Source organism: Penicillium macrosclerotiorum, assembly GCF_028827735.1.
Source record: "Penicillium macrosclerotiorum strain IBT 26536 chromosome Unknown utg000010l_segment0_segment0, whole genome shotgun sequence".
Taxonomy (NCBI): Eukaryota; Fungi; Ascomycota; class Eurotiomycetes; order Eurotiales; family Aspergillaceae; genus Penicillium; species Penicillium macrosclerotiorum.
In genome coordinates this window covers 1,277,796-1,305,742 of record NW_026643089.1, presented here as the reverse complement: position 1 = coordinate 1,305,742, position 27,947 = coordinate 1,277,796, and the positions used below count along the sequence as shown (strand labels likewise).

Below are 27,947 nucleotides of genomic sequence, written 5' to 3'. Positions count from 1 at the left end.
ATTGAGGAGGGTTCAATATGCCGATTGTGCCGAATCCCGGGGTAATGAGCTATGAGTGGCACGAACATGCTAGTAGAAGAATGCGGGGTATACACGTGCGTAATAATACGATGAGAATAAATAAGTCTTGTTACGAACTATGTAACAGTAATATCTGTCAATATGAAAGGTATATCTTTGTATTGGAATATCGGAGAGAAGAACTCGCCATATTTACTATGTTTTCTCAATTCATTCCATCTTAAACCAGTATTGCGATAGTAAGACGATACTATTGCTTTGTAAACTCAACTAAAATATGATTTTGCCTTACAGAACATACCGGAACTCTTTGTTCTGCATATCGGTCAGGTTTTCCTCGATCGAGTGTAGATGATGCTGATCTGTGGCAATCCCGCATCTCTTATCTCTTTCCATGTTCTCTCTTCGTAACAAAATCCAAGTTCCCGCAGCTATCACAACTACAAGACATAGGCATACAAAGCTGCCTATAAATCCGGCACGGTACAATGGCCCAGGAGATGCGCCAAATATAAGCGGCCCGATGATGTTGCCGATACAGTAGCCTGCAAATGTAGATGCACTTGTTGTAGCTTTCTCTGAGGCCGTGTTAGAGCCAATACATGGTATGGACGCAAACTTGGTGGAAATAATACTTACTTGTATGTCCAGCGACGTTCGAGGCAGCCAGGGAAACGGCCAGTCCACCCGCAGCAACTTGAACAGCAATAAGGAAGATACCGGCAAAGAGCATCCCTCTATTGCTACGAGGCCCAAGCCAACAGATCAAGGTACCGGCGATGGATATAAGAGCACAGATGATGATGCACAAGTAGCGAGTTCCGGTCAACTTTCTAGTCACGTAGCCGACTAATAAGATGGAAAGAGCCGTAATTGCGCCAATAGGACAAGTCAAAGCCAGCGAGTCAAAATGGCTGAATCCGAAGCCGTTGATGACTATTGTACCAAAAGTGCCAATTGCACCAGAAGGCACTCCAGTGAGGAGAATGATCAGTGTACAGCTGTAGACTTTGTAGTCTTGGAAGGCCTCGAAGAACTGGGACTTGTTGAATTCAGAGCTGATTGTGCCCGCCTGGTTCCGTTCCAAACGATGCATTGCAATTTGACGTTGAGACTCAGATAAACCCTTTGTGGTCATTGGGCTGTCTGGCAGAGCAAAGAAGAGAACAAACGACCAAGCTGTAGTGATTGCCCCAAGAACCAAAAACATGGGCTTCCAAGAGTCAAGCGATCCATGAATTTGGCCAAGTCCCCAATTAATCAATGGTGAGATAGTAGTCGCAACTCCAACGCAGCAGTACCATAAGCTTGTGCGCAGAGCCTGTTCCTCACGCGTCCACCAAAATGTCACCAAAACAGTGAATGTAGGGGCCACCGCCGATTCCAGTATACCCAACACCAAACGATTGACCATAATGCCAGCGTAGTTCCTGCAGCCAGCAGTTGACATGACGACAATGCCCCATAGGAAAGCAGCCAGGGATATAACTCGAGATGTTGGGTAGTGGTGTGCTAGATACATCATCGGATAGGTACCTATAAGATACCCAATATAGAAGATCATTGATGCATGAGAATATCGTTGATTGTTTGTAATAGCTGTGCCGTCTGCTTCGTGCCCAATAACCGTTGTCAGGCCCAAGTCTGTATTGAAATTGAACTGCGTGGCGGCACTCATGATGCCCTTGTCGTAACTCTGGAGCATATACGTTACCATCATGAGCGGAACGATCCTATTTGGTTAGTTTGTCTGACTGGGTAGAAGATAGGAATGGTCCAAGACATACCATAGATCTAGCTTACGGACGAGATTTCGCTCTTCTTCTGTTGAGAAGTTAGCATTACCTTTTGGCATGTCGTCAGCTCTCTCAATCTCGTCAACGTCGAGCTTTTCTGCACGACCGATAGAGTCGTCCATTTTAAAAGGGAAGTCCAAATTGTGCTGAGAGATCCAGTAATCAATGAAGGGGCATTAGAGGCCATATCTGACATTTTGCCGGTATTTATAGATGGTAAACCATATAAGTTCGTAATAAGAATGGCTTCATTGGATATTTGGCGAATTGCTGAAATGTGCACGGTGATTGATCGGATCCATATGATTGCCGAAATTACCGAATGAACCGATTGTGCCGGTGCGGGGCCCCGGGCTCTTTTAAGCCACTCTTCAACCACCATCAGCACGCTTTTTTGCCGCGGTAAATTGATCCTCGATATACCGACAGATCATCAAGACCATGCAGGATGCGGGCCATGATAGTGGCGGTAAACAGAGCTCACGTCGCTCGCGCGTGGCATGCCGGTCTTGTAACAGGCGGAAGGTTCGTTGTAACGTAACCCAGACTGGTATTCCATGCACAAATTGCCAGCATGAAGCTGCCATTTGCGAAGTGTTGCCTCGAAAGAAGCACAAGTGAGTCTTATCCATTTATGGCGGATGATAATAACTGACTGGGGGAAGACCACGCGTATCACGAGCCGGAAAACGAGCACCAGTGTCCCAGTCAACATCAAGGGATGAGCACTCAGTTCTTAACACACCAACACTCGACGTAGAATCCGTTTTGCCCGACGATAACGCATGCTCCTACATTGGTATGGTGTGAATTACCTCAGGTGGCTCGGTTTAAAGACTAACCAGTAACATCAGGCGACACGCGGGGCCCGAGGCAAACTGTTTACGAACTATGCCATCCGAGTGTTCCACAAGAGGTGCGCAATTCGACAACCTCGACCATCTCGGAAAAAACTTCAGGAATAATTAGTTCTCTACGACCACATCAACTAGATTATATTCGTCACGAAGGTGGATTTAACTTGCTGCCACCTGACATTTGCGACGAACTCATTCGTTGTTACTTTCATCATGTGCACTTTTTTCTTCCAATAATCGAAGCCCCCGTCTTTCTCAGGGATTACATGACAAATAAGAGTCTTGAGAAAAATCCTTTATTATTTTGGAGCGTGCTTTTAGCAGCTACCAATGTGCGCTGTCTCTCATGAACGATTGGATATACAATACTAATGAATTGCAGTTCGTTGATACTGAGATCTTACAAAGAGCCGGATTTGCATCTCGAAAGGCAATGAAACAGGACATGTACTCAAGGGCAAAGGTAAACCCCTTCCCCTGGGGGAAGTCTTCACCTTCTTATTCAGACACAGTGCTTTTATGATCTCGATCAAAGAACGGACAAACTTGTTCTAATCCAATCAGCCCTTCTCATGAGCTTCTGGTACACAGATGTCCAGGATCACACCGGAGCGTGGTATTGGATTGGCATCGCCATCACACTGGCTCAAGGAATCGGAATACACCGCTGCACCTCCGTGCGAACTCAAGGTAACCAAGCGTTGTCGGACGATCGGCAATACATTAAACGTCGTTTATGGTGGACATGCGTGGTCCGTGACAGGTGGCTGTCCTTGGCCAAAGGGCGACCAATGAGAATCCATGATGAGGATTGCGATGCCATCCCACCTGGTGTGTCCGACATTTTACTGGAACTTAGGGAAATTTCTCCAGAGGCCCGACAGAGGTTCATACCTTCCAACGAAGACCAGCTGGCACCCATGTGGGTACGACTTGTGGGCATAAGCTCTGTTCTTGGTCGTATTCTGCGAGCTCACTACCGTCTTAATGGACCTAAACCAAGTGTCGAAAACGTTGACGAGCTTTTTGCTACACTCTGTGAATACCAGTCCAGTAGGACTCCTGGTTCATATGATATAAACGACACCGTTCTACTTCATGAGTACCACCTAGAGCTCTTTTATCAGTACGTTAAAATCGGTTATCTTAATTCTCTAAGCAAACTGACATCCTATAGGGCCAGTATGACGGTCCTCTGCCGACCCTATCTATTGAATGCCCCCGCCTCGCTTCCTGAGGGTTCATCACGGACCTGGCAAAAGATGATGCAGGGAAAGGCAAGATCTGCCGCGTCATTGACGAATGGTATTCTTGAGAAGGTTATCGAATTGGATGCTGTTAAACACATAAAGCCTATGATGTGAGTAGTAATATGAACCCCAAAGTAAGAGATATGCTAATTTTTTATCTAGAATTACCTCTTTGGTCCCGGCGATGCAAGTACATCTTTTTGACTGCAAGTCGACTAATTCAATTCAAGCTAGCCTTGGTCGCAACAAGCTTCAGGTCTGCATGTTAGTCCTGGAAAATTTACGAAACACTTATTGGAGCGCCGGTGTTATGTATCGACTATTCGACCGGGCTCAGTTCATCCTCGCTAATAGGGCCAAAAATAGCAGTGGGCTTTCAGCGGTTCGAAAAAACGAAATTTCCTCCCATTTAGTGTCTCATAATGTGACAGATCCGGCGGATGGGGATAGGAATGGTGTGAATATAGGAGCTTCTAACTTTGCAAATTTTACTCCAGATAATTCGGAGTTCAGCTTTTACAGTGAAGATCTCCCGGCAACTGGAAGTGCTGATTTTACAGCTGATTTTGGTACCCTGGAGCAATTGTTAAATCCTGGGTTCTCGTTACCGGATGTCCAATCTCAGATCTTTTTTACAGATTACACGATTGATACCACAGCGGGAGATCTCCCTCTTGACATGCATAATATTTGAACAGTCTTTGAGAATTCTGTTGATTAGTTCATCTACATCAATCCTGATATTCATCAGTACAATCAAGTTTAATGTGTGTTATGCCATTACCGAAGCGTTCGTTGCTTGAGAGCACTCTGAGTACCAAACGGGACCCATTGCAGTAGAAACTCCAATGCCCATGCAAGTTATTATATGCATGAGATGACCTCTCCATGGAAAGCGAGAATTCCTCCAAGAAAAAGTCTTCTACCACCTTATGGCATCTACCATAAGGTCGTGGGGTCTCGGGGCCACGGAATAGTCCCGTCGGCCCCCGATATGAGATATGATGACTCAAGGGCGAATTCTCCGAGTCTAAGTCTGAGCCCGATGAACTTCTAGTGAAATCCCTGCTCTTGTACCAGCTCCAGCGGCTGGAGTCTTTACGTTCCAGCGCTGAGGGGCTGTGCCCGGACTCAGACAGTCGCAATCAACACAAGAGGAACCACGATTGCGTGTGCCAGGTCTTTGGTTCTACTCATCTTTTGTCTCGTGGCTCCTACTTGGTAGAATCACTTCCGCAGACCTGCAACAAGCATGGCTGCCACTCTAGACCTTCTCAATCCGCTCGCGGTCTTTGCCGCCACCCAGACTCACGGCGGTACATCAAAGCAGTCTTGGATCTGGACGATGTATGGCATTCGTTAGATAACGGCCATCCGTCAAAGAGCGAACCCACCTCCTTTTTGCTCGAAACAACCTTCGATTTCGTATTAAAAATCACCAACTTATTAGAGGAAGAAGAGCCATCCGTCGAGATATTGACTGACCAGCCCCCGATTCCCTCCCTGGCTCTCCCGCCCAACGATCACGACCCCGACGATCCCCCACGACGATGATATTAGATCTGGCCAGGCTGGTGCCTGCACTTTTCTTTCGCGCCCATGACCATCTCAGGCAGTACGAGGAATACATCACCATGGATTCCGACCAACTCATTGAAGACTACCCGTTCCCTCCACCCTTTGAGCAAATGTATCTCGCTTGGACGGATAAGTGGAATACCAATTTTGATATTAATTGCAATAAGAGCGGCGATATTCACGGTCCGGTATTCACTAGTCGAGGGAACAAGTCGCGTGGAACGTCGCCGGGTGGTTGCTCGCCTGGCGCATCCTTATGTCCCCCCGAGTAGAGAACCTCGAATTTACTGGCCATGTCGATAAATTCTTTCTAGAGCAGGGGAGAGAGACCAGCCTGACTCTCCAGTTTCCTAAGAAACAAAACCACTATCCGTCTCTGCCTCCCTCGGTGATGCCCGCGACAGAATAGTGGTTACGGAGCGCACTCTCAGGAGCTTTATATAATTCGATAGGCATCATCATATCATGACTACCTCGTTTCTAGTATTTATAGTAGTACAATGTTATAGGAAGCAATAATCATATTTAATTATATCTAAGAAGAGAAGACTTACTAAAAAAGATAGTAGGAGTAAAAGGTAGAAAGTTAAGACGGAAGAAAGAAAGAAGAAAAGCTACAATCAATATTACCGACACAGCTCTTGATACTTTTTTTAAAAGAAGAAAAGAAAGAATCAATTTCCATTTCACTCAATTTGTGAACAACCTGTCATAAAACATAGATCGCCAATATTCAAAGCTTTGAAACATAACGAGTGACAAGGGCATATCAAGTAATTGGGCAGGTTTCATCTGAATTCGAAAGCGATGAAACTCTGCTATTGATCCTCAACTCAAGCGCCTGGGTATGGGGATTTAAATGGTCAATATTGGTATTGTTGTGTACTTAAAACCGGTAAATAGTATACAACAGAAATGAACATTGTCATATCTCTTCGTGATGTTTTTCATGATAATCGTGGGTATCGTCTCTCAATGAACCTCGAGCTGACAGCTCATGGTCTTGTTTGGAGCTGGAGATCCAGATGTGGTTGAGTGGATTGGGAATTCCGGGATTTCCGGCAGACTTTCGCCAGTGGCCTAATTTTCGCTTCATATAAGAACATAGACGGAAGAAGTCGGTGTCAACTCGGTGACCATTGGCTGCGGCTTTCCAATATCCTGGCCCATGAGTATATTCCACTCGTTCCTCGTAATGGGGGTCACATCTGATGCTGATAATGGAGTCTTTGGGCCGCGTTTTGACCGGGAAATTGATTTCATACCCCTCACCTTCCTGGACTCGGACTTCGAGCTCGGCTTGGTGGATGCTGGGGCCTGCGGACGTGTAATACGACCCGATGGCCTCTGAGCAGGCGGGGCCATGGCCTCTGATGGCAGAATTATGGCGTCTTGACCATGTGTGCTCTTATAGGTTCTTGCAACCTCTCGAAGTAGATCATCCTTGACATCTAAATGATCATAGATGCGATGAAAGAAAGCCTTGGTGAAAGGTCTCCCTTGCTGATCATTGATAATGCGATGCAGCAACTTAACGCAGGGTGTAATAGAGTGGTCATTGAAGAAAAATGGCCGACTGGATAAGACACAGAGGCGGCGTTTAAAGATGAAGATGCGATCCATATTAAGCAGAGTCAGGCCCTCCTGGCTGAAAATCACTTCATTTTGCTTAATGGATTGCTGCACAAGGAATTCATTCGCAGTACATTCATAATTACTGCGATTCAGTGCATCAGTCCAGCTTTGGCTTAGGGAGAATTTATTCGCACTCTTCGCCATGGCTCGCTCGAGTACGCCACGTGCAACTGCATCCAGAGGCGTTATTGGGATCACCATCATGTCAGACACCTGTCCGGTTGGGAATGGCTGTCCACGACCGACTAGAAGAGTAACATGCATCATTCTTTGTTGCAATTTGGTCGATATATACTCGAGAGCTGGCAAAATGGAAGGAATAGCAGCCTCGGAATCAAAGTCAAAATCGGGAGAGAGGGGGGTAGGAATCATATCATTGTTGAAATGGTGAGATGGCGAGTTTGGAACGTAAATGCCCGCCGGACGAGGCATGCGAATAATGCCCATGATAAAATATATGGTATGTAAAGGTTCTTCTCAGAAACAAAGGGAAGAAGCGATTGAGATTGAAGGAATTCTGCCCTGAATTGCTTCTAGTTCGCTGTTTTTGAGCTGGAGACACCCCAGGCTGAATAGAAGAAAAGAAGGAAAGCTGCTCCGACGATTCCTGATATATTCGCTGTCCAAGGATTTGTCTCTAGGCTGTCTAAAGATGTTCCATGGCGACTGAAAAGACCCCTTTCCCCGCACCAAAGTAGGTATCTTGGCCTGGAAAGCCCCTAATTCATTCCTAAATTAGGACCAAAAATGTTGCTAATGATAGCAAATCACAGCCCACTCTGGCCAATCATAAACGAGAACCCTCCTCGGCTGGTTGGTGGATCGTTGTGAAATCCAATCACAGCAGCAGCGATCGGCGCAACCAAAATCGGCCAAAGCACCCTGTAGCCGCCGAGGCGCTCCTCCCCCAATAATCGACCGCATCACAATTGGGCATCGCACACCTGTACAGGACCTCGCATTTGTGTCTCCGCAGCGGTCTGTGTTCGCAGATTTTCATCCTTCGTAGCCGGTTTTGATCCTTGTAAGCAACATTATTCGGTTCCTTTTCCTGTACTGTCATCATGAATCGTTTGGCCACATCGACAAGCCTGAAGTGTTTGCTATACGATGGGCCCTGCTCCCTGGTCACCGTCTCCCAAGAAAAAGTGATGTCGTATGGTTGACGAGGGATTTTTCAATCTCGGATCTTAGCTTCCACGCAGGTTGTTTCCGTGATTGCCGCATACACACCGAAGTGCCTCATGACTCGAGCCCTCCTGCAGGCAGGCCTTTTCGGAAATTGTCCGTGTTCTACAATTACCAATATCATGCAGATGGGCAGTCCACTGGCCAACGTGCGTGTTCTAGACCTACTTGATGTCTGCTAGTAAACTAGGTGAGTAAGGTCGCCTTGCGTTTTTTGGGCTACAATGTTTTGCTGGGTAGAGGTTGCAACCATTGAAGTGCAACTGATCTAATCAAGTTCATTTTCCGTGGGCTAGACTTTCTTTATCATGATATTCGTATCGCATTGGCGGCCTTGTCGTAACCGTGTGAGGTGTGGTTTTTATGGTATATCCGGTCTGCGTGTGTAATGTTGCGGAATTTAGCTGCCTACAAATCTAAAATTGAAGCACACTATGAGACGAACCAGGTCATGTACCCTCACTCGAAAAGGCCGAATACCCAGGGTTTCAAAGATTAAGACCGATGTGATCTTGGTCCGATTTGTGCCACGTTTTTTTTTCTCTCGGCCACCTCATCGATATCACGAAATGCCTTGTTCGAGAGCCTCAAAGGTACATGAAACGAGCTGGACCCGGTCAAAGACATGGTGGCTGCAGAGCCATTGCTTTTTCGGGATCAATTTCGTCCTGTCATTGCTCCCGGGGCAAGGGATGCCTTGGGGGCCGGACCGGGAGCGCTAAAGGTGTGGGCTATTTGACATTAATTATAGATACTTAATCCCCAATTACCCCTCAATTTACCTTGGTTCTTAAAAATAAATTCATTCCTTTGGTTAGTATTTTGTTTGCGAAGTTGATATTATTCTTAGCTTTAATTGTTGATCCGGACTCGAGAATTGATTCTCGCATTGGGGTTCTGACCAAAGATCATGGGATATTTTGGTCAAAGAACGGATAGTTTTCCTTGTCCAATGAGTTTCATCTCTCTCCACCAAGACAACAACCTACAAAGAGAAAAGGGTTTCTCGTTAGCACCTTTGGTATTTAGATGGCCTCGTCTTCTAATGCTCTTTTGATCACCAAAATTATGTGAAATCTGACTTGATGTAAGGTACGTCCGATAGAAGAACCGCTTTTTCTGACATGTTGCTTCCTGGATTCACAATAATAGGATATTGTCGCTGCTGGAGCATTTCAATGAAGGGTATTCTTATTATAAACAGGTACAAATCCCCCAATTGGGTCATAGAAAATGCATTATATTAGGTGACGTACTTTTGCTTAGGCAAAAGCATTGAAATACCTTGTTAACCAATCTCTAGTCAGTAATAGAAACTACAAGGGTATTTGCGATGATAAAAAAAATAGAGCAACTGGATTCTTCAGTTGGGCAGTAGACAGCCTAGTGGAAATCTAAATTTGAAGCCCCTGTTGGTAGATAATGGTCAGATACTCATTCCTATTTCGGTCTTGGGCATCACACTTTCCAGCCCCAGCATGATCTTCTATAGATCACTCACTCTGGAAACTTTCAACCAATCAGGTTCCATAACTCAGTTGGTTAGAGTGTGGTGCTAATAACGCCAAAGTCGAGGGTTCGACCCCCTCTGGAACCACTTTCCTTTTTTTCATTTTCTTTTTATCGTACATCGAGTTCTTTGAGTATTAATAAAGTGCACCTTAAAATACAGCCAGAAGTTCGTCGTTCTTTCCTAATGGAACAAAGACTCGGCATCTCGACCCCAATTTAATTATGCAGCCTTATTCTTATATGAATGCTATATCACGCCCTGGAAATACTGGGCAAAAATTTTGATGCACTGATCTTTGATTCGTTGTATCTTTTTATGAAATACACATGAAACCTAATGATAATGATGGTCTAAATACAGCTATTACCTGAATAGCAGGTGACTAGAAGCAAATGCACACACAGCCCAAGACTGCATTCCAGCCAAAAAAAAAAAGGGAGGCCTGCACATTCTTTTCTTCGGCAAAGTGATAAATAATATCATAGGAATGATTATGATTACTTGTGTCTAGTTGAATTTGGGAAAGAGGGCTCAGCGTTGGAGGCTTAGCTCTGCCACATGTACAGACCAGGGCGATCGCTGCCTTGTAAGCAATTTCAGCAAGGCCAGCAATTCACAACAATTCGTTCGCCTAATTCGCCTATGAAAGCTTTGAAAGACAAATTCTCACTTGGAACCATAATGACCGGTGCAAGATTCTGAAAATTAGATAATGAAGAAGGGCCTCGCTTTCCTTGGTGAGCTGTGGGAAGAGAAGAATATGTTCACCGAGGAACCTGTGCGTTTGCCTCACTTCGATCTTACCGTGATTGACACCAATAGACATCCCTTTTTTCCATACCTTTTTTTCCAAAAGAGAAATTGAGCATCTCGGGGCGGAGCTGAGACTCTTGACAATATTTAATAATGCGAGTCATTCATTGCACAGAAGGTTTCCATCAGAAGTATACCGCATCTGTCCAGCTTTCTTCGATTACAATACGACCAACTACTCTGCGAACCATACGCCAAGAGAAACGGAACATACAAAGCTGGGCAAGAGTGAGGCTCAATAGATAACCGCCCCGGTGAAATGTCTACCTCTCGGATCTGACCCGTTCGGCTTTTTTCGTCGAACTACCATCAAGCAAACATGGTCTCATGCGTCGCCGGTGAACTCGGTGACCGCCGATAGGATATGCTAAGTCCCAGGGCACATAGAGCAGATGCTTAGCAGGTACTAGAGAAGGTTTTTTTTTTCTTCCTCCGGCTCCACGTGGAACTCGCCCCGTCATGGTCTGTTCGCTGGGCGGCCCCAAGAAAATGCGATAGGGAATAACATTCCCGAGGGGGCTGTGGGACACCGAGGCACGTTTTCTGGAAAATTCGCTGCTAGCCGAGCCAAATTCTTTGGTGTCATGTGGATTGCAAAGCAAAAAATCCTTCAAAGTGCATAGCGATACCCTGGACGCCACTCGCAAAAGCCTCTGCACCGGGCGCCGCCAAGGCAGCCAGATTGGTTAAACTGTTCAATCGACGGGGGGCTTTTGTTAGCGGCAGCGGCCATTGGACGATGCGGCAGTGGCGGGCGGTCTTGGCAGGCCTCCCGGGCGCAACGCTGGCTGATCGCCAAGCCTCATGCCCCCCTTTGGCACCACTTCCCTCCCCCCTGGAGGCCTGGGGGCTTGCTGGTCAAAATGCTTCTCACCGGGAACAGAACACGCGGTGTGTACCAGTCGTAGTTTCTGGGTTGTGGACTCTCTCATCCACGGATAGTCTCATGCCCATGAAATGCGGCACAGTCTGTGTGATACTTCTACATCAACTTCGACTGACCCATCAATTCTCTGAGTGTCCTCCGCACCCTAACCCTGACATGCCTCCGTTGGGAGTAGATCGACAACCCCATTCCCGTCAAATGCTTCCGAGACGGCTTCCCCGGTCTCTCTTGGGTCTCAATATTGCTCCATATCCAACACTTTGTACTCCAAAATCAACAAGACAGGCCCAATCGCCCGACGCAAAGCGAGCCGTGTCTTCCCCGCAGGATAGCCTCTCAGTTCCCGAGATCTTGGCAGCTTGGCGCTCCGCTTAGTCGGGGTCTTATGTGGTCTTATCACTCTTTCGTTGACACAGAAAAACTCGATATATCATTCCTCGGGGCAGGATACTGTATAGAGTAACCACCTGCAGGGCATAATCTGTATACAGTAATGAGCTCACCCCAGAGCTCGTTTCAGAAATCCTCGTGTGTTGAAGTAGGGAGGTACCTGGGGCGAAGTCCATGCAGGCTCATGTCGTGTAAACACAGCCCGGGGGCTCAGGGGAGAAACCTCGCGTCGGGCTTTCATGTACCTCATAGTTTCTGGTCATCCCCATTCCCCCGGTCACTCGGCTCGTGTAATCAAACCTTGTTTGTGAATGGAGGGGAGGCTCTTGGCCGGATTCATCGTGGCGCTGCAACGCTCCCTGGCTTTTCTGCACGCACTGGCATCTGGTCTGGGTCCGTCCCAGTGTCGCAACGGAGGAGACCCCATAGAACAGACTTTCGAGCAGATATGTACCCCATCGGAGATCCCGTCGGTTCTGTTGGATAGAGATCTCCTCCACACTGGCACTGGCAGGATCGGGGAATTGATGACTTGCGAATGGACTGGACGTTGCCGAATCCAGACCGAAGGCAACTCGGCGGGCTTGGCTCCCCAGTCAGCTTATTCCTATTTATCTCGCGTGCCCCAGTGGTCCCATCTTCCTCTTTCTTATCTCGAAAGCTGGTGGGTTCTCCGATTAGCTTGACTGGTGCGCTTCTCGTCGCAACTTGCCACAGCCCAGCTGGGCCCTTTTAAAACTCCCAGCACCCACTTCTTTCCCACTCTCCTACCGAAATTTTGTCCCCTCCCGAAGGAATCTTGTAGCCCGCAATCACTACCTTGGTCTGTGTTTATTACTCCAGTGTCATGGTGTCACAGCTCAAGGCGGAGGGCTTCTCCACCGACAGCCCCGTCAAGCGCGAGTACAGCGGCGATGAAGTCGCGACAGCAGAGGAGGGCGGCCTCGCAGACCCCAACCATGTTGATCTTCACCGTGCGCTCAAGGCTCGCCATATTACCATGATCGGTACGTTTCGCATCCTGGTCCTCGGAGGGAATCCGTGGCAAAGCTAATCCGCCCAGCAATCGGAGGAGCAATCGGAACGGGTCTCATTATTGGCACCGGAGAAGCCCTTGCAAAGTAAGCGATCTTCACTGCATTCCAGATTGGATCAAACAGGGACTAATCTAATTTCTCGTCTCTAGAGCGGGTGTAAGTTGATTCAGTACCTCGAAGACCGACTTCGAAGACCTCAAAATCCCCAGTTCTTAGCTAATTTCCGCAGCCTGGTGCAATTCTAATCGCTTATGCCTGGGTTGGCTTTATCGTGTACCTCGTGATGTGTGCACTGGGTGAAATGGCAGCGTGGCTTCCTCTACCGTCCGGGTTCACTGGCTACGCAGTTCGGTTCTGTGACCCAGCGCTAGGATTCACCCTTGGCTGGACGTGAGTGCATCGTGAAACGCTATTCTGTTCAATGGTTTTTCTAATTATGCTCGGGGTGTAAAGGTATTGGTTCAAATATATCATTCTGTCGCCAAATCAATTGACCGCCGGAGCACTCGTGATACAATATTGGCTTCCACAAGAAAAAGTCAATGCGGGCGTGTGGATCACAATCTTCTTGATCATGATCGTCTGTATCAACTATTTCGGCGTGCGATTCTTTGGCGAGTTCGAGTTCTGGCTATCGTCCTTCAAGGTGGTCGTCATCATCGGTATCATTCTTCTGTCCTTCATCCTGATGCTGGGTGGCGGCCCCGACCATGACCGGAAAGGGTTCCGTTACTGGAAAAACCCAGGAGCTTTCAACACATATATCGAAACCGGGGATGCTGGACGATTTTTGGCCTTCTGGTCCACGATGGTATCGGCCACTTTCGCCTATCTGGGCACCGAGTTGGTGGGTGTGACTGTGGGCGAGGCACAAAACCCGCGCAAAACTATCCCTCGTGCGATCAAGTTGACCTTCTTCCGTATTCTTTTCTTCTACGTGCTCTCGGTTCTTCTCGTCGGTACTCTGGTGCCCTACAATGACAAGAAACTTGCATTTGCCGTGAAGGCGAGCAGCTCCGCTGCTGCCTCTCCGTTCGTTGTTGCCATCGAAAACTCGGGAATCCCCGTTCTATCACACATTATGAACGCGTGCATCCTACTTTTCGTTTTCTCGGCGTCTAATTCGGATCTGTACATCGCCACTCGAACAATTTACGGCCTTGCTCGTGAAGGCAAGGCGCCCAAGATCTTTGCTCGTACGGACCGCCGTGGAGTTCCCGTCTTTGCGCTCGGAATCAGCTCTCTATTTGCGCTGTTAGCCTATATGAATGTATCCAGCGATTCGAAGACTGTGTTCAAGTACTTCGTGAACTTGGTGAGCATGTTCGGTCTCTTGACCTGGATTTCTATTCTCGTTACACACATCCATTTCGTTCGCGCACGCAGAGCACAAAACGTCCCTGACTCCGAGTTGGCATACGTGGCTCCGTTCGGTATCTATGGATCCTATGGTGCCTTGGGGTTCTGCGTCCTCATCGCGCTCACCAAGAACTACGACGTGTTTACCCACAATGCGAAATGGGGCAACTTCGACTACAAGAACTTCATTACCGCATACCTTGGCATTCCCCTGTACTTGATCCTGCTTTTCGGATACAAGTTCATCACTAAATGCGAGGGCGTCAAGCCCAGCACCGCGAATTTGTTCGAGGGCAAGGACGAGATTGACCGCGAAGAGGCCGCTTTTCTTGCTCGGAAGGCTGCCGAAGAGGAGAAACATACCCAGTCTCATTGGTTCTATCGCACCTTTGTTTCATGGCTCTTTTAAAATAGCCATGATAGATTCCTTCGCTGTATTCGGAGAGAGGCGCGGGTTCCTTTTTCGACGTTTCTTCCTTTTCTAGCTGCCTACATATTCATCCCAGATTAACTATTACTCTAAGTTATCATATAATCCAGCGGTAGACCAATGAATTTACGAGCTATGAACGAGCTTTAATCTATTGTCCGAAAATTGGACCTAAACCTTATGCAAAAAAGCCCCGGTATTCCAACTGCTCATTTTATTATACTGATGCGGACTAGCGACCGGTCCGATTGGCCACTCATAAGCATTGCCTCTATCGTGGACTCCAACGTCGATGCGGGGAAGATCCACTGATAACCGAACCGAACCCCCTCGAATATTAGTATTGCAACCTCAGATCTACATTATCGACATGATCCAAGAGGATCTCTCTTCCTTTACTCTTGGCCCTATAACCCTACTATCATTCTACGATCTGGATTATTTGGCCTATAAGCCTAACTTCCCCGGTTATCTTCACGTTCCATCGGATGCCCGTGAATCAATCAATGGCCAACGACAAGCCAAACAAAAAGCCACGGAGAGTGAAAGGTAGAGAATCTTTTTGAACTCAACGTGATATGATCTGATTGGCTCTCTAGGATGTTATAACTGCTCCCAGCGGCGAATCAACTGCGATTGCGGAACCCCCTGCCAAAAGTGCCTGAAGAGGGGTCTGCAATGCCTAGGCCTGGGTGTACGCTATCGATTTAATGTCGGGGTGGCATCAAGAGGAAAACTAGCAGGAAAATCAACACCTGTCCATACTGCACCGTGAGGGTTTTTCTTTCTCGTTTCTGTCTGCTTTTCCATGAGCCTGACTTATTACTCTACTAGTTGCGATGAATCATCTCCATTTCCAAGTCATCCCAAGCCACAGACAAATTTCAAGAAGCCCATTCATTATCTCGATATCGATAACAATAAGCTATCAGCTTCCACCAATAATATTGATACCTTCTTTCCTTTCAATCACACTAAACAAAACCGACCGCTTGGGAATTTTCTTGGCGAGTTGGCCCGAGTATTGGACCATATTGACCACCGGTCTCGATTCTTGCTTAATCACTGTAAGAACTTTTCAATCTTTTCAAATGTATGATATTCATAGTTTCATAGTTTCTCAAAACGTGGCTCCAGCAATGGTAGCCATCAACTTCGTATTCAATGGCTATCGTGACCTCATTCTGCCAATTTCCGAACAGGACGATAACGTGAGAAATGCGGTATTAGCTGCTTCTGCCTCTCATATGGCACTCAAACGCACTGAATGGAAGTCGATTGCAACAGATTATCGAATGGCTGCCATCAAAGGTCTAAAGCAACGTGCTAATATCGAATACCCCGACGAATTGATCTCCCATTCAAGCTTGTCTACAATGGTAGTTCTTTTAGTTGATGAGATGGTCGCGGTCGGGTCTGACTTTCATATTCTGCTCCGCATGTTAAAGAGCTTTGTTGAGGCGAAAGGTGGCCCCGGTGCGGTTGGAAAAAGCCCTCTTGGGAAGTTCCTGTTACAAGAAATAAGGAAGTATGAACTCGGCTTTCCCATTCTCTACAACATACACTGAATTCTGTATAGGATCTCCTTATATGCAAAACCCCTTCTTTGGAACATGTCAAGGATTTTGAAGACATCTCTCTTCAAGATTTGGATTTCCTATACAGCTGTCTGGATTCCCACCCGGGGTTTTCAGAAATCATCTTCAATCTCGCCGACCTTATCCTTAAAGCTGCCGCCATTTACCTTGCTCGGTCAAGAAATTTACCAGACGCACTTATTTTCGATTTGGTAACCCAGTTTCTTGAGAGAGCATCCTCTTTCAATGCCGCCTCTCCAGGCGGACACATCTTAATTTGGTCGTTTTTCATTGTGGGTGCAGAATGCTCATCTGACCAGGATCGGGAGTTTGTGACTTCCCAGCTTCAAATTCTTTGGGAATGCACTGGTTTTGGAAATATTTTATATGCCAAAGATATTTTGAAGAGTTTATGGGGAAAGAGCTCTTCAAAGAGTTGGACAAATGTCTTGCTAGATGAAGTTAAGAGCTTGATTATGTGAGACAAAATATAATCTGATGACCTTGTCCCTTGAGACATTGAAGCAGACACAACGGGACACTGTCGTTGATAGAAATACGTCATACTAATTATAAATACACCTTTCATGGCATTACCTATGGGTCAGTAGATTTCAGATAATCGTGCAAGGACATTTGGGTGTCACTATAGCCGATGATACGAATTCGTCAGATAAAGGGCAAAATCTCTGCGGAAAGTTCAATTCTCAGTCATATGTCTTGCTTGCAAGAGCCAGTTGATTGGAAAGCGTATCCACGTGGCACCAATATTAACCGAAAGATAAATTATTCATCAATTAGTCCAAATTAGTCCGAAAAAGAAAGTCAGCGCTATATTCACGTTTCCCCCTATCCACGGATATGTACTTGAGCCGAATTTGTAAAAGATGGGAGGCAAACACCAAATACTCGACTCGCGATGTTTTTCACCCATACAAGTGGCCTAGGGTTGGAAGCACAGGGAGATAGATCATAGGTAGACAATCGTTGCTGATGAATCGGCCAGGCGGTCGGGAGGCAAAATGATAATTGCTGAACACCCAAGTCAATTCCAAATCCATTAAAGAATTTACGAGCTATGCTACTCGCACATGAAGGTATGATTCTGGTTTATACCCTTCAAGTCACTGACAAGATTCATTCAATCCAAGTGACAGGCCCTCCCCGAAAGTATGTGAAGACCAAAGTAATCTTACCAGTATTATGTCATTTGATGCTCTTCTATGTATCATTCTGAGTGGGCGGGTCATCGCTCATGCAGGTTTGAAATACGAATTACCGATGCCAGGTCAGCCTAAACTACAGCACTTTGTGATGTGTACATGAATCTCAGCCGTATTGGGCAAGGAAAATGTCCAGCAACGACTAGATATTATGGAGTGGATCGATTTGCACACATGCCCTTTTGGAACAGAGTCGGACAATTCCTTCCTATGCAATATATAAGAAAAAGGAATTACTGGGTGGAAGATACGTAGTAGCGTTGTTGGCAGCCCCTTGCTTCCCAGGGATTTTGGCGGATGGGGCGGGTGTTCGCGGATTTCACGTCTTGAACTTCGCCGTGTAACAATGTACCTAGGAAAGAACTCGCATATTTCTCCTATTTTGGGAAAACTCTCCAAGTTATCACAAGAATATTATTAATAGTCCTCCTCCCTCGCTTTTCACCATTTTCCAACCTCCCTTGTCCACATTTCCTCCTCTTCTGATGTTTCTGCTCTCTGTCCGGCTCAAAACATTTCACAGGAGACAAAATGAACACAGGAATCTTCAATTCGGCTTCAACTTTACCTGACGGTTGCTTACAGCCTTTTCTGAGATCAAAATAACAGACATGTTGAGACCACCCGAAAAGCGAAAGACATGGGAAACGAAGGCCTCTCGCGAAGATGTGAGCTCAGTTCAGCTTTCCGGCAGATGCGAAGAGCCTCTCGTCGACTGAATATTTATGAGAACCAGCTCTGTCTGCGGTCATGGATGGCTGGATAGTCTGCTTGGATGCGGGGTGAATTGTGACATCTCGGGCAACGACATAGTTCGGTTATCGCGGTCATCTATTGGTCGTTAGCACGAAATGTATCACATGTGAGACCGCAGGAAGTATCCAATCGGAATCTGTCAAGACTGTGCTCAATCTTGCTGCAGCCAATATTGACGATATTGAGAACGTGACTAGACGATCCAGCATCATGACAGGCTAGTTTCAAATGCCATTCGTGACTCGGCTTTCTACTCACCCATATATCCAAAAAACGGGCTCGCCTTGAATTCTTTCCATGTTGTTTCACTGGGCTCCTTCCATCCATTCACTATGAATCCGCACCGCATCCAGTATTCAATGATGCGATTGCAACTGTGACCACATTTCTCTATAACCAGCTTCCGGATCGCCCCGAGGAAGTTGTACTCCGCCGCAGTCGCGTACCCAGGTGACAATAAATTGTACAGCATGTGGCGAACTCGATTGGATTCGATGGCAAAGTCGCATTCTAATCAGTGATGAAATCAGTTGGCGGTTCTTCTCCCATCCTTCAATGGCTAGGTACCTTGCGTTAGGCGGTCGGTTTTTTCGGCCGACCCTGATCGATTTTGTCTCATCTTGGTCATAAGCTCAAGCAGAGGTACTTTAGCTTGTTGACTCGCTGTTGGTTTCAATTCAAACTGGAAAACAGACTTTCAATTCCAAGGTGCTTGACTCGGTGTGAAGTGCAGATGGGCTCGGGTTCTCACTCCTATCACGCAGGAGACCGGCGCTCGTGAGAGACCGGCAAGAAACGACCGGAATAAGCAACTGCATTGGTCGCCGGGGTGATGCACGCTTTTCCAGCTTGGGATTTACGTTTAGGCTAGCTGGCTCGTCAAACGTAATTGCTGGGGCTCTTCGGTCAGGGGCAGCGCCTGTCAAATCCTGCAGAGCCGACTACAGTTCGATCTGTCAGATTAGCGGTAGTCTAGCTCAAGTCTAATCTTCAGCTACCCCATTGCCCTGTCTCTGATGGTTCAAGTGTTTATTTTAACTCTACCTTTTTTTGTTGTGCTCTTTGTTCAGCGTCCCCCTTTTCCAGCCTCCGCTGACGAGATGCCGATATTCTGTGATTGCTTTTTTCGCCCCGCTTGCATCTTTCCTGCCTTGTTTCTATTGGATTAAATCGACAAGCCCTGGCAACCCGAGAGTTGATGTATCACTTCCCTCCAAATACGAGCTAAAGCCCTTGGCTATTCCCTAAATGAACAAGCTTCTGGATTGAACGTTGATCCTCGCTTCACGCATTGATTTGATGACTGAATTGGTATTAACTAGCTACTAGGAGCATCACAAACCTTGGACTAATGGTTAATATACAGGCATGATATTTTTATTTACGGTTTGAAACTAGGTTGAAATAAATAAAAGGTATACTGCCTGTGGACTGTGCGAGGAATAAGGTATGAAAGCGGGATGAAAATGGTTGATTTGATTGAGACTAGGTGAAAAACCATCAAGTAAATGGTCAGATACATGGAAGCATAACACACAGAAGAGTCAATTTTGCAAATTCAAGAGCTTATCTCAAGACTCTTTGTTGGACCTGGTGAATATTTTCTTTTGTCATCACCGAAGATACAAAAAGCAACGCTGGAATATGAATTCTTCTCACTCGAGTCCCTGGGGCTCACACCATGTCAAGTCATAATTCAGAATATCAAGTGTTTTTTTCAGAGATTGTTTCGAGTCCTCTCCCGAGGATTTGCACAACATCTTCTGCATTGACATTGAAAATGCCATTCTAATCGGCCGTTGCGGGTGATTTTCAAAGATTTTGCATAATCCCTCGACGCCATCAGCCTTCAGTGATCCAGAGTCTTTTGAATATTCCTGCTCGAAGTCGATCAAACATTGGAGGCCTTTTTGAAGGACCATGGGGTCTTGCGAATCGAGGATCTTATTGTGAAACCGGTCCACTGGCTTAAGGAGTTTATCCATCCATATAATGGCCCCTCTCAGTGCCTCAATTTTTGTCTCAATTAAAATGTTAGACTCACTCAAAAGAGAGCCTTGCTCTTTCTTTGGCAACCCATGATCATTCAGGACATTCTGGTCAATGATATAGAGGATTAGATTCATCTTGATATTTTTGTACTCTTTTTCAACATCAGAGTACCTCTTTTCTGCAACGGGGCCAAGATGCCTCTCTATCAATAGAGCTAAGCTCAAGCTATCATCTTCATCACGGGCTTGGAGAAACGCCAAGAGAGCCTCCGAGGATCCCCTCTCCTGTCGATTTGCCCAATCATCAGCATAATGTTCAAGAAGCACACCGAAACAAATTTTAACCTCGGCGCTATCAGAGAACAAAAATCTTTCCGAAGCCAACTCGCTCCAATCGCGTGGTCTTGGTGTGGAACCAGCCTGTTGAAGATTTGCATGGCTTTCCCGGGTATCTTTAAATATCTGGACTTCAACCTGCCCATATACTTCGTTGCCGCGATCATTCTCTAAGTAGGCCATGTGCTTCTTTGGGATGTTGATAATGGTAACGTTCTTTCCACGTTTCGGTAACTGGACACGTTTCCCATAATATGTTCCTCGTGCAGTTTCTTCAAGACTGCCATGGTCTTGACTTTTCTCGATGGAACCTTCAAACCCCTCTCGTATGATTGTTTCTATATTCTCCATATTTGAATTACCTTTGAAAATAATTTGAACAGGGAAGAGTGCAATAATGTTGGGATCATTGATTATGTCGTTCACGGTATTGAAGTGGCGATTGGGGTCAGATGTGAGCCTCTCTAGAGCCTTCCGAGAATTTTCATCGCCAAGTCCGTTCGTCGGACAGACAACATTTGCTTCAATGTTGTTTTTTCCCATTATTGCTGCACATTTATTTTGAGTTTGAAGTGCGCTTTCTCTCAGGATGAATTTCCAGCATGTGTCGTATTTTTGACGGAAAGAAGAGACGAGAGTTTCGTTTATGTTTGCAGCCGACATGCTTGCGATTCAACAAACAGCGGAAATGACAATATAATATTCAATTGTGTGACTCGATGAGGCAAAAAGGCCAGATAAAATCTCATTCATAATATAAAGTGTGTGTTTCAAAGGCTTGTTGACTTGGGAATGTGCAAGAATACGTGCGTGATCTACCCGGCTTTTATGTCTCGATTATTTGATCGTTAATCTTAAAATCTCAATATCCTTGAGACCTTGATGCCCATCAAGGGCCCCAAATGAGATCTCAGACTACAAGAAAAGGATATGCTTTGGTAGGCATATTTGTTGATGGTGGGTAGGATTACCTGGGTTTTCATACATGTCGGTGAAAGCCAAATGAAACTATTCGCTACTACACCCTCTTCACTGGCATCGCCACGAGTCATGCGCATGCAAGTGCGCCATGTAGACCATTAAGTCTGACACCTGAGATCTTCCATTTTTATTTTTTTTTTATGTGAATTCATGCATACATTCGGGAGGGAGATGCACATGCAGGTCTAGCGCTGACCCGTAAATGCGTGTCCTATCCGTCCACAAAGGGCTTTCTTGGTACCCGATGGAGAGGCGGATAGAAGAACACCCTTGTTTGCGCCCGATGCCATGGCGCGCATGATTTTACGCGCCAGATTTGCGTCCGATCAATATTTTACAAGTTTAGTGGTCTGCAAATACCTTGGGCTGCGGCTGAAAACTAGAGTCGATCCAATAAAGAGGCAACTCGGTTCAGGCCTCTGAAAGAGCGGTGGGGCATGAGAAACGTGGAAAGGATGCAGTGGCCATTGTCATGTACGGTCAGCAGTGAAAACAAACGCCATTGTTTCTATTTGACATCATTGTGATCGATGCACTCCGTTCATTATTTCCAGTAGACCTTAGGGGAGAAAGTTTAGGTCGGAAAAGTTCAGAGCGGACCCCATTTTGGGCGCCAGCGACAAGGGACAGAACCTGCTGTCCACTTCCCTTTTAATAAATGATATCCCCAGCTGATGATTATTCCAAATCATAGCTGACTAAGTTGAATGAAATAATCCATGTTACATCAGAGAAAATTTGCACTATGACCAAATGTATGCGGAGAAGTAATACAAAATCCTCACGAACCCTCTTATTCGAATCGAATGAGCCATAATGCCATGTTTAATTTCAGCGAGGAGGTTCAGCTTTCTGATGGCTCTAACACTGTTATGAGTTTGACGATAAGTACTTACGGCTCAGTTAGGGCTCATAAGATAGCTTTATGGTATTGTATCTTGCTTCGCGACTACAAATGTCTCAAAAGTCAGCTCTCAGCCATTGATTGACACCAGCTTTCATGTTTCGTTGATATTGAAAATGAGTCGGGTCTTTATATGAATCTATATATTCCCATAATCCACCTACTCAGGGACTTTGCTAGCATACCCAAGAGTTTTTTTCCAAAATAGTTAACGGGAAAAGACTCAGACAAGAACCAAAAAGCGCGAATGTCTCAGAAGTCAAGGCTAGGAAAGAAATCACGTCCATGTATTCGAGAGCTAATCTGGGAATGTCCAAGCTTTATCTAATAATTCACAGGTCCCAATATTATAACCACAATACTACCCCAGCCACCAGAACTGAGGGCCCCTCCCTGGGCATGACTATCGAGCAATGTTGCGGAGAACTCCCAAGCGACCAAAAAAAGCCTAGACTCAGTTATTCAAATGTCTGATATACTCTGACTCAGAGATGCCGGTTGAGCCGGCTCCGTGTCGGGGCCTCTGAAGGGAATCGTTACCGGACTAGGAAGGTTAAATGAGCATTTGGAGATAAGGTTGTGCGGGGTAGCCACACCACTCAATGTGTGACGTGGTTTCTCGATAAAGCCATGGCTCGTACTTCCAGAAATGGGAGACAATATGAGCATGTCGATAAACTTATCTCACTGCTACAAATTTATAGATTCTGCATTCCCCAAACTCCGAAATGGGAGTAAGAGGTAGGGCCATTACCAGATCTTGGCGAGCAAACCCTTCTCCCGACGGCTTCTCGTGAAAAGGGCGCAAGATAACCGATATCCGTACAACTTTTTGAAGCTATAGTGAAATCGACTTGATCTTACTGGTGACATTTGCTTCTTATCCAACAGATCACCATTCTCTACATCTCATGATGTTGGATTCAAATGTGCTGGTACAGTGGCCCGGATGGTCCACGGTCTTATGCGTCAGTTTTCTCTCCAGTTTACTTCTTTTCTTGGCTTCCCTTCGAAAAAGCCAAAAGCGATCGCCTCCTGTTCCGACCACGCATCCATATGTCGACGAGCCAACCTTCTATCCACCAGTCGAACCGCTCCCGGACTTCAACTGGGAAGATACTACCCCGGTCAAGATAAGGCCTTTCAAGTCCAAATATAACCTAACAATGAGTACGCACCTTATTTTGTCAGACCTTTGCACGTTTTTAACCTATGCTTTGCAGGTATCCAAGAAGCTACTGCCAGTGAGCTCATTGAAATGGACAAAAATTACTTGGATCGCATCACATTGCGCAAGAGGATTATGGCAGAGAACCCTGGATTGACACTAGCTGCGGAGGAAGTTGTCAAGCCCGCAGTAGATGAGTTCTATATCTGGCTTGTCGGCACCTACCTGCCAACGCGATACCCTCGCATGTTCCAAGTGCAGCCTTCAATGGGGAGAGAAAGCCGAGTATCTCCAAAGTCTGGTAACAGGAGAGAAATATCCTCTCACTCCAGCCACTCAACCGATAGAAACCCTTCAGTCTCTGGGTGGTTTAGTCGAAGATGATCTTTTATTCCTGATGCCGTCGGAGGATGGTGACAGTGTCAAACTCAAAGGCTTCGTGACTTGTTTTCCAAGTGGCTTCGAGACACCAAAGAAACTAAACTTGAAGCTACGAGACATCCACGGGCCAGTGCCACACTATAAAGAAAAAATTGAGAAGAGTATGGACCGTTTCTTTGATAGACTCAAAGTAGGACGATTTGTCAAGCGCGCCAATGTGAGTCGAAACGTGGTTGCTGTCCAGTCCCTGAGCACAAGATTGATGCTAACTGACTTTACCTCCAAGTGGAGCATTCAAAACACAGATCAACTGTGTGTTCCATCTGGAAACCACCTCTATGAAGGTGAGAAAATGCAGAATGAAAATTTCAATATAGATATTGTACGGAAGGCCCCAAGTTCTTTTATAATGGTATACCTTTTTTCGCGTTGAACTAATGGAGAAGCAGGCTCGTTTTCGCGTCGAAAGGCAGTTCTTGCATCGGCTACCTCAAAGTCGAGCTCTGCTCTTCTCATTTAAGACTCTCTTATACCCTTTGACGGAAATCAAGGAGGAAGGACTTGGAGAAGCCCTTGCGGAGGCCATCAATGGGCTAAGAGACGGCAACGCGCCGGGGTTTTATAAATACAAGCGCGCAGCAGTATGGGGCGACTCCGCAAAGGAGTTCCTGTGTTCTTGAAGTTTGCAGCTGTGTCCTCGCATGTTAAATTGGCAGAGATGGGCAGTAACTTCATGATTAATCAAGCAGTAGATGATATCTTGGATACTTCTTCCCAGGTAGAGAGAAACACTGCGATAGTTTTGTGTTCAGGAACTAAATACACTGGCATTGCTTGTTTTTGACTGGACTAATGGGAAAATATGCGGTATCTCTAAAGAGTTTATTGGCATTTGCATTACTCTAAATGGCTTCTAACTGCTGGAAATCGACGATACCAGACCGACACAATCTGCATTCGGAGATCTCAGAAAAGTCCCTACGCTTAAAAATTCGTTCCTTCTATAGCTTCAGCGGGAATATTCCAGCATTTTAGTCAATTGGGTATCATTTGCTAGCAATCAAGCGAGGAATCCTTGATCAAGCCCAGTAATCGGCAGTTGTGAAGGACTAACAGCGCCGGGTCACCAAGTCCACGCTGTGTGCCGTACCAGGTCTAGTCAATCGACCTTACATCACCCGTATTGCCCACAGAAGAGACACAGATCAATTGGGAGTGCAGCGAGTATTGAGAGATTTAGAGCACGAAGCTGTGGGATGACACGGGCCCAAAGAGCCCCACAAACTCATCCCCAACTATTTAGCGCTCCGGGTTCCACCTCCACCCCCGCCACTCACCAAATCCCCGGGGGTTCTCCCGGTGTGCCAAGGGCCCCATTGACGAATCGCCATGCAGCAAAACTAGACTGACCCCCAGAAATGGGTAACATAAGGATTATCAAGAAAGTAGTCAGGAGGCTCGAGCATGGAGGTTCGGCTTTCAGGTCTGCCTTGGTCTGCCGAAACGTGCTACTCGTCACTACAAAGCTTGAAACCCTAGGCCATTGCTCCAATAGAAAGAGCTCAGGCTCTGCCGGGTCAACGGCCTGGTTTTTTTTCGTTTTTTCTCTCTTTGGTTTTTATCTTCGTCCTTTCTCCTACCTGCGTGTCCTCGCTTTGTCCTATTCAAAATCAAAATACATCTATTTTCTCCAAAATTTCCGGATATATTGATATCTTATATTTTTCATATGACCCCCACAAACTCATCGCGATGAGCAATGAAAAGCCGGAACACATCCCCGTGGAAGATATCTCAAGCAATTTAAAGCCAGTGAATGAGATTGACCTTGAGGCTGTAGGTGAGCGCGAAGGCTACGTCCTCAATGATACCTCGCTGGCCCACGAGCGTGGCCTCAAGACGACGGACGATGGGCAGACGATTCTCATACCTCAGCCGAGCGACTCACCCAATGATCCGCTCAATTGGACGCAGTACCGCAAGCACGTTATCCTTTTAATCATCTCTTGCACGGCGTTTCTACCCGACTACGGCAGTGCAACGGGGGCAGTTACTTTGAAGCCTCAGGGAGTGTAAGATCATCGGATCCTTTGCATTTCCTGCAACAAAAGAGATCGCGTTTTACTGATCCAAATCCCCTTTGTAGCGAGTGGAATATGGATCCCAACGTGGTCAATCATTCGCAGGTCGGCAATATCTTTATGCTTGGTGCGGCAGGTCCGATTATTGTGGCATTGGCCGCATACTTCGGCCGCTACCCGATCCTGTTCTGGTGGACGCTGCTCGCCGTGGCCACGGCCGTATGGTGTGCGGCAGCTCAAAGCTTCGAGTCGTTCATGGTAAAGTTCCTCAAGTCTCTATCCCATTTACGAGGGAGAATCTTCCGCTAATAGAATAAAACAGGCTGCCCGAATCCTCAATGGCTTCTTTTCCACCGTAGCACAGGGAGTACGTCCATCTATCTCATCAGAAGAAACAGAACGCAAACCTAAAAATATAATCTAGGGCGGCCTCATGTTCATCAAGGACATGTTTTTCCTCCACGAACACGCACGCAAAATCAACACCTGGTCCGGGTTCATCGTGTTGTCACCATACATGGGTCCCCTGCTCGCGGCCTTCGTAGTCAATACACAGATCTGGCAGTGGGCGTTTGGCATCTACGCTATCGAGACAGGCCTTTGTCTTTTCGCCATCATGCTCTTCGTCGACGAGACCTACTATGACCGCAAGACCGCGCAGCCGGAGCTCGTCCCGAACGGCCCGCGCTGGGCCCGCATGCTGGGCATCCAGCAGACACGCTCGGGTTATATCCGGAACTCGTTCAAGGACGCAGTGATGCGACCAGTAGTCATCATTGGAAAGCCCGTTGTGATCCTGGCGGTGATCTATTACATGCTGACCTTTGCGTGGGTGGTGGGGATCAACACCACACTCTCGATCCTGCTGACTCCAGTGTATGGCTTTGGCGCCAAAGCAGTTGGTATATCGATCTTGTCCCCTCATTCTCAGCCTTCGCTTCTTCCTTCACACTCCAATTTGAATCGCGAGTCGCTGACAGAATCCGCCTCCAGGCTTCTTCTACTTCACCCCTATTGTAGCCGCCCTCCTGGGCGAAGTCGCCGGTCATTGGCTACACGATTTCATCGCCAAATCCTACGCCTCTCGTCACGGCGGCCGCCTTGAACCCGAGGCGCGGCTCTTCGCGATCTGGTTCGCCATGCCGTTTATGGTCGCCGGGCTGATCCTGATGGGCTTCGCGCTGGAGCGACAGTATCACTATATGCTGTGTGCACTGGGGTGGGGTCTATACGTCTTTGGAATCATGGTCGTCACAGTTGCGATCAACTCGTACGTGCTGGACTCGTACCCCGAGGCGAGCGGAGAGGTCGCAGCGTGGGTGAATATGGGCCGCACGACGGGTGGGTTTATCGTGTCGTATTTCATGGTCGAGTGGGCTGAGAAAATGGGGACGATACGGCAGATGGGGACGATGTGTGGGATCGTGGGCGCAGCGTTCTTTATTGTTCTTGCGCTGCAGATCTGGGGGAAGAAAATGCGGATTTGGGCTGGACCGGCAAAGTTCAAGACGGCTTGATGTGGTGTGAGATGGAGTTTCTGGTGATTGTAGACTTTTTTTTATGAATTATCTGGAGATTACATAGTATCATAGGTGATGGAGGAGATGTAGCCCGGCGCATCTAGCCTACGATAGAAGGGAAGATCATTTGAGATAAAAAAAAGTCGTTGATTGATAGCAAAGACAATTTTTTGTGAAAGTTTCCACATCGCATCGTGACCAGCGCCGGGTTAGATAAACTAGAACATGCCAAATCCTCGAGGAAACCAATATGTGCAGGAACGTGCTAAGATGCCC

General features: G+C 46.7%; 8 protein-coding genes across 8 annotated transcripts; 5 read left to right on the top strand and 3 right to left on the bottom strand.

Annotated features, from left to right (window-relative positions):
• Positions 1-610: 610 nt before the first annotated feature.
• N7462_010105 (uncharacterized protein) lies at positions 611-1,939 on the bottom strand (the record flags this gene model as incomplete). The annotated part of the gene is made up of 2 exons (XM_057081819.1): positions 611-1,754; positions 1,809-1,939. The coding sequence occupies 2 exons, from the start codon at positions 1,937-1,939 to the stop codon at positions 611-613; spliced, it is 1,275 nt and encodes a 424-aa protein (XP_056928859.1).
• A 1,307-nt stretch (positions 1,940-3,246) lies between these two features.
• Positions 3,247-4,618, top strand: N7462_010104 (fungal specific transcription factor domain-containing protein; the record flags this gene model as incomplete). Its single annotated transcript, XM_057081818.1, has 3 exons — positions 3,247-3,800; positions 3,852-4,034; positions 4,087-4,618. The coding sequence occupies 3 exons, from the start codon at positions 3,247-3,249 to the stop codon at positions 4,616-4,618; spliced, it is 1,269 nt and encodes a 422-aa protein (XP_056928858.1).
• A 1,976-nt stretch (positions 4,619-6,594) lies between these two features.
• N7462_010103 (uncharacterized protein) lies at positions 6,595-7,584 on the bottom strand (the record flags this gene model as incomplete). The annotated part of the gene is made up of 1 exon (XM_057081817.1): positions 6,595-7,584. One exon carries the CDS (start codon positions 7,582-7,584, stop codon positions 6,595-6,597), a length of 990 nt encoding a protein of 329 aa, XP_056928857.1.
• Positions 7,585-12,774: 5,190 nt separating this feature from the next.
• N7462_010102 (dicarboxylic amino acid permease agtA) lies at positions 12,775-14,732 on the top strand (the record flags this gene model as incomplete). The annotated part of the gene is made up of 5 exons (XM_057081816.1): positions 12,775-12,934; positions 12,991-13,048; positions 13,114-13,120; positions 13,194-13,354; positions 13,418-14,732. 5 exons carry the CDS (start codon positions 12,775-12,777, stop codon positions 14,730-14,732), a joined length of 1,701 nt encoding a protein of 566 aa, XP_056928856.1.
• Positions 14,733-15,892: 1,160 nt separating this feature from the next.
• On the top strand, positions 15,893-16,812 carry N7462_010101 (uncharacterized protein; the record flags this gene model as incomplete). The annotated part of the gene is made up of 2 exons (XM_057081815.1): positions 15,893-16,234; positions 16,333-16,812. 2 exons carry the CDS (start codon positions 15,893-15,895, stop codon positions 16,810-16,812), a joined length of 822 nt encoding a protein of 273 aa, XP_056928855.1.
• A 3,152-nt stretch (positions 16,813-19,964) lies between these two features.
• Positions 19,965-21,179, bottom strand: N7462_010100 (RelA/SpoT; the record flags this gene model as incomplete). The annotated part of the gene is made up of 1 exon (XM_057081814.1): positions 19,965-21,179. The coding sequence occupies one exon, from the start codon at positions 21,177-21,179 to the stop codon at positions 19,965-19,967; it is 1,215 nt and encodes a 404-aa protein (XP_056928854.1).
• Positions 21,180-23,435: 2,256 nt separating this feature from the next.
• On the top strand, positions 23,436-24,750 carry N7462_010099 (heme-dependent oxidative N-demethylase family protein; the record flags this gene model as incomplete). Its single annotated transcript, XM_057081813.1, has 4 exons — positions 23,436-23,691; positions 23,745-23,937; positions 23,987-24,452; positions 24,514-24,750. 4 exons carry the CDS (start codon positions 23,436-23,438, stop codon positions 24,748-24,750), a joined length of 1,152 nt encoding a protein of 383 aa, XP_056928853.1.
• Positions 24,751-25,822: 1,072 nt separating this feature from the next.
• N7462_010098 (uncharacterized protein) lies at positions 25,823-27,668 on the top strand (the record flags this gene model as incomplete). Its single annotated transcript, XM_057081812.1, has 5 exons — positions 25,823-26,142; positions 26,217-26,409; positions 26,474-26,518; positions 26,576-27,053; positions 27,145-27,668. The coding sequence occupies 5 exons, from the start codon at positions 25,823-25,825 to the stop codon at positions 27,666-27,668; spliced, it is 1,560 nt and encodes a 519-aa protein (XP_056928852.1).
• Between the last annotated feature and the right edge of the window lie 279 nt (positions 27,669-27,947).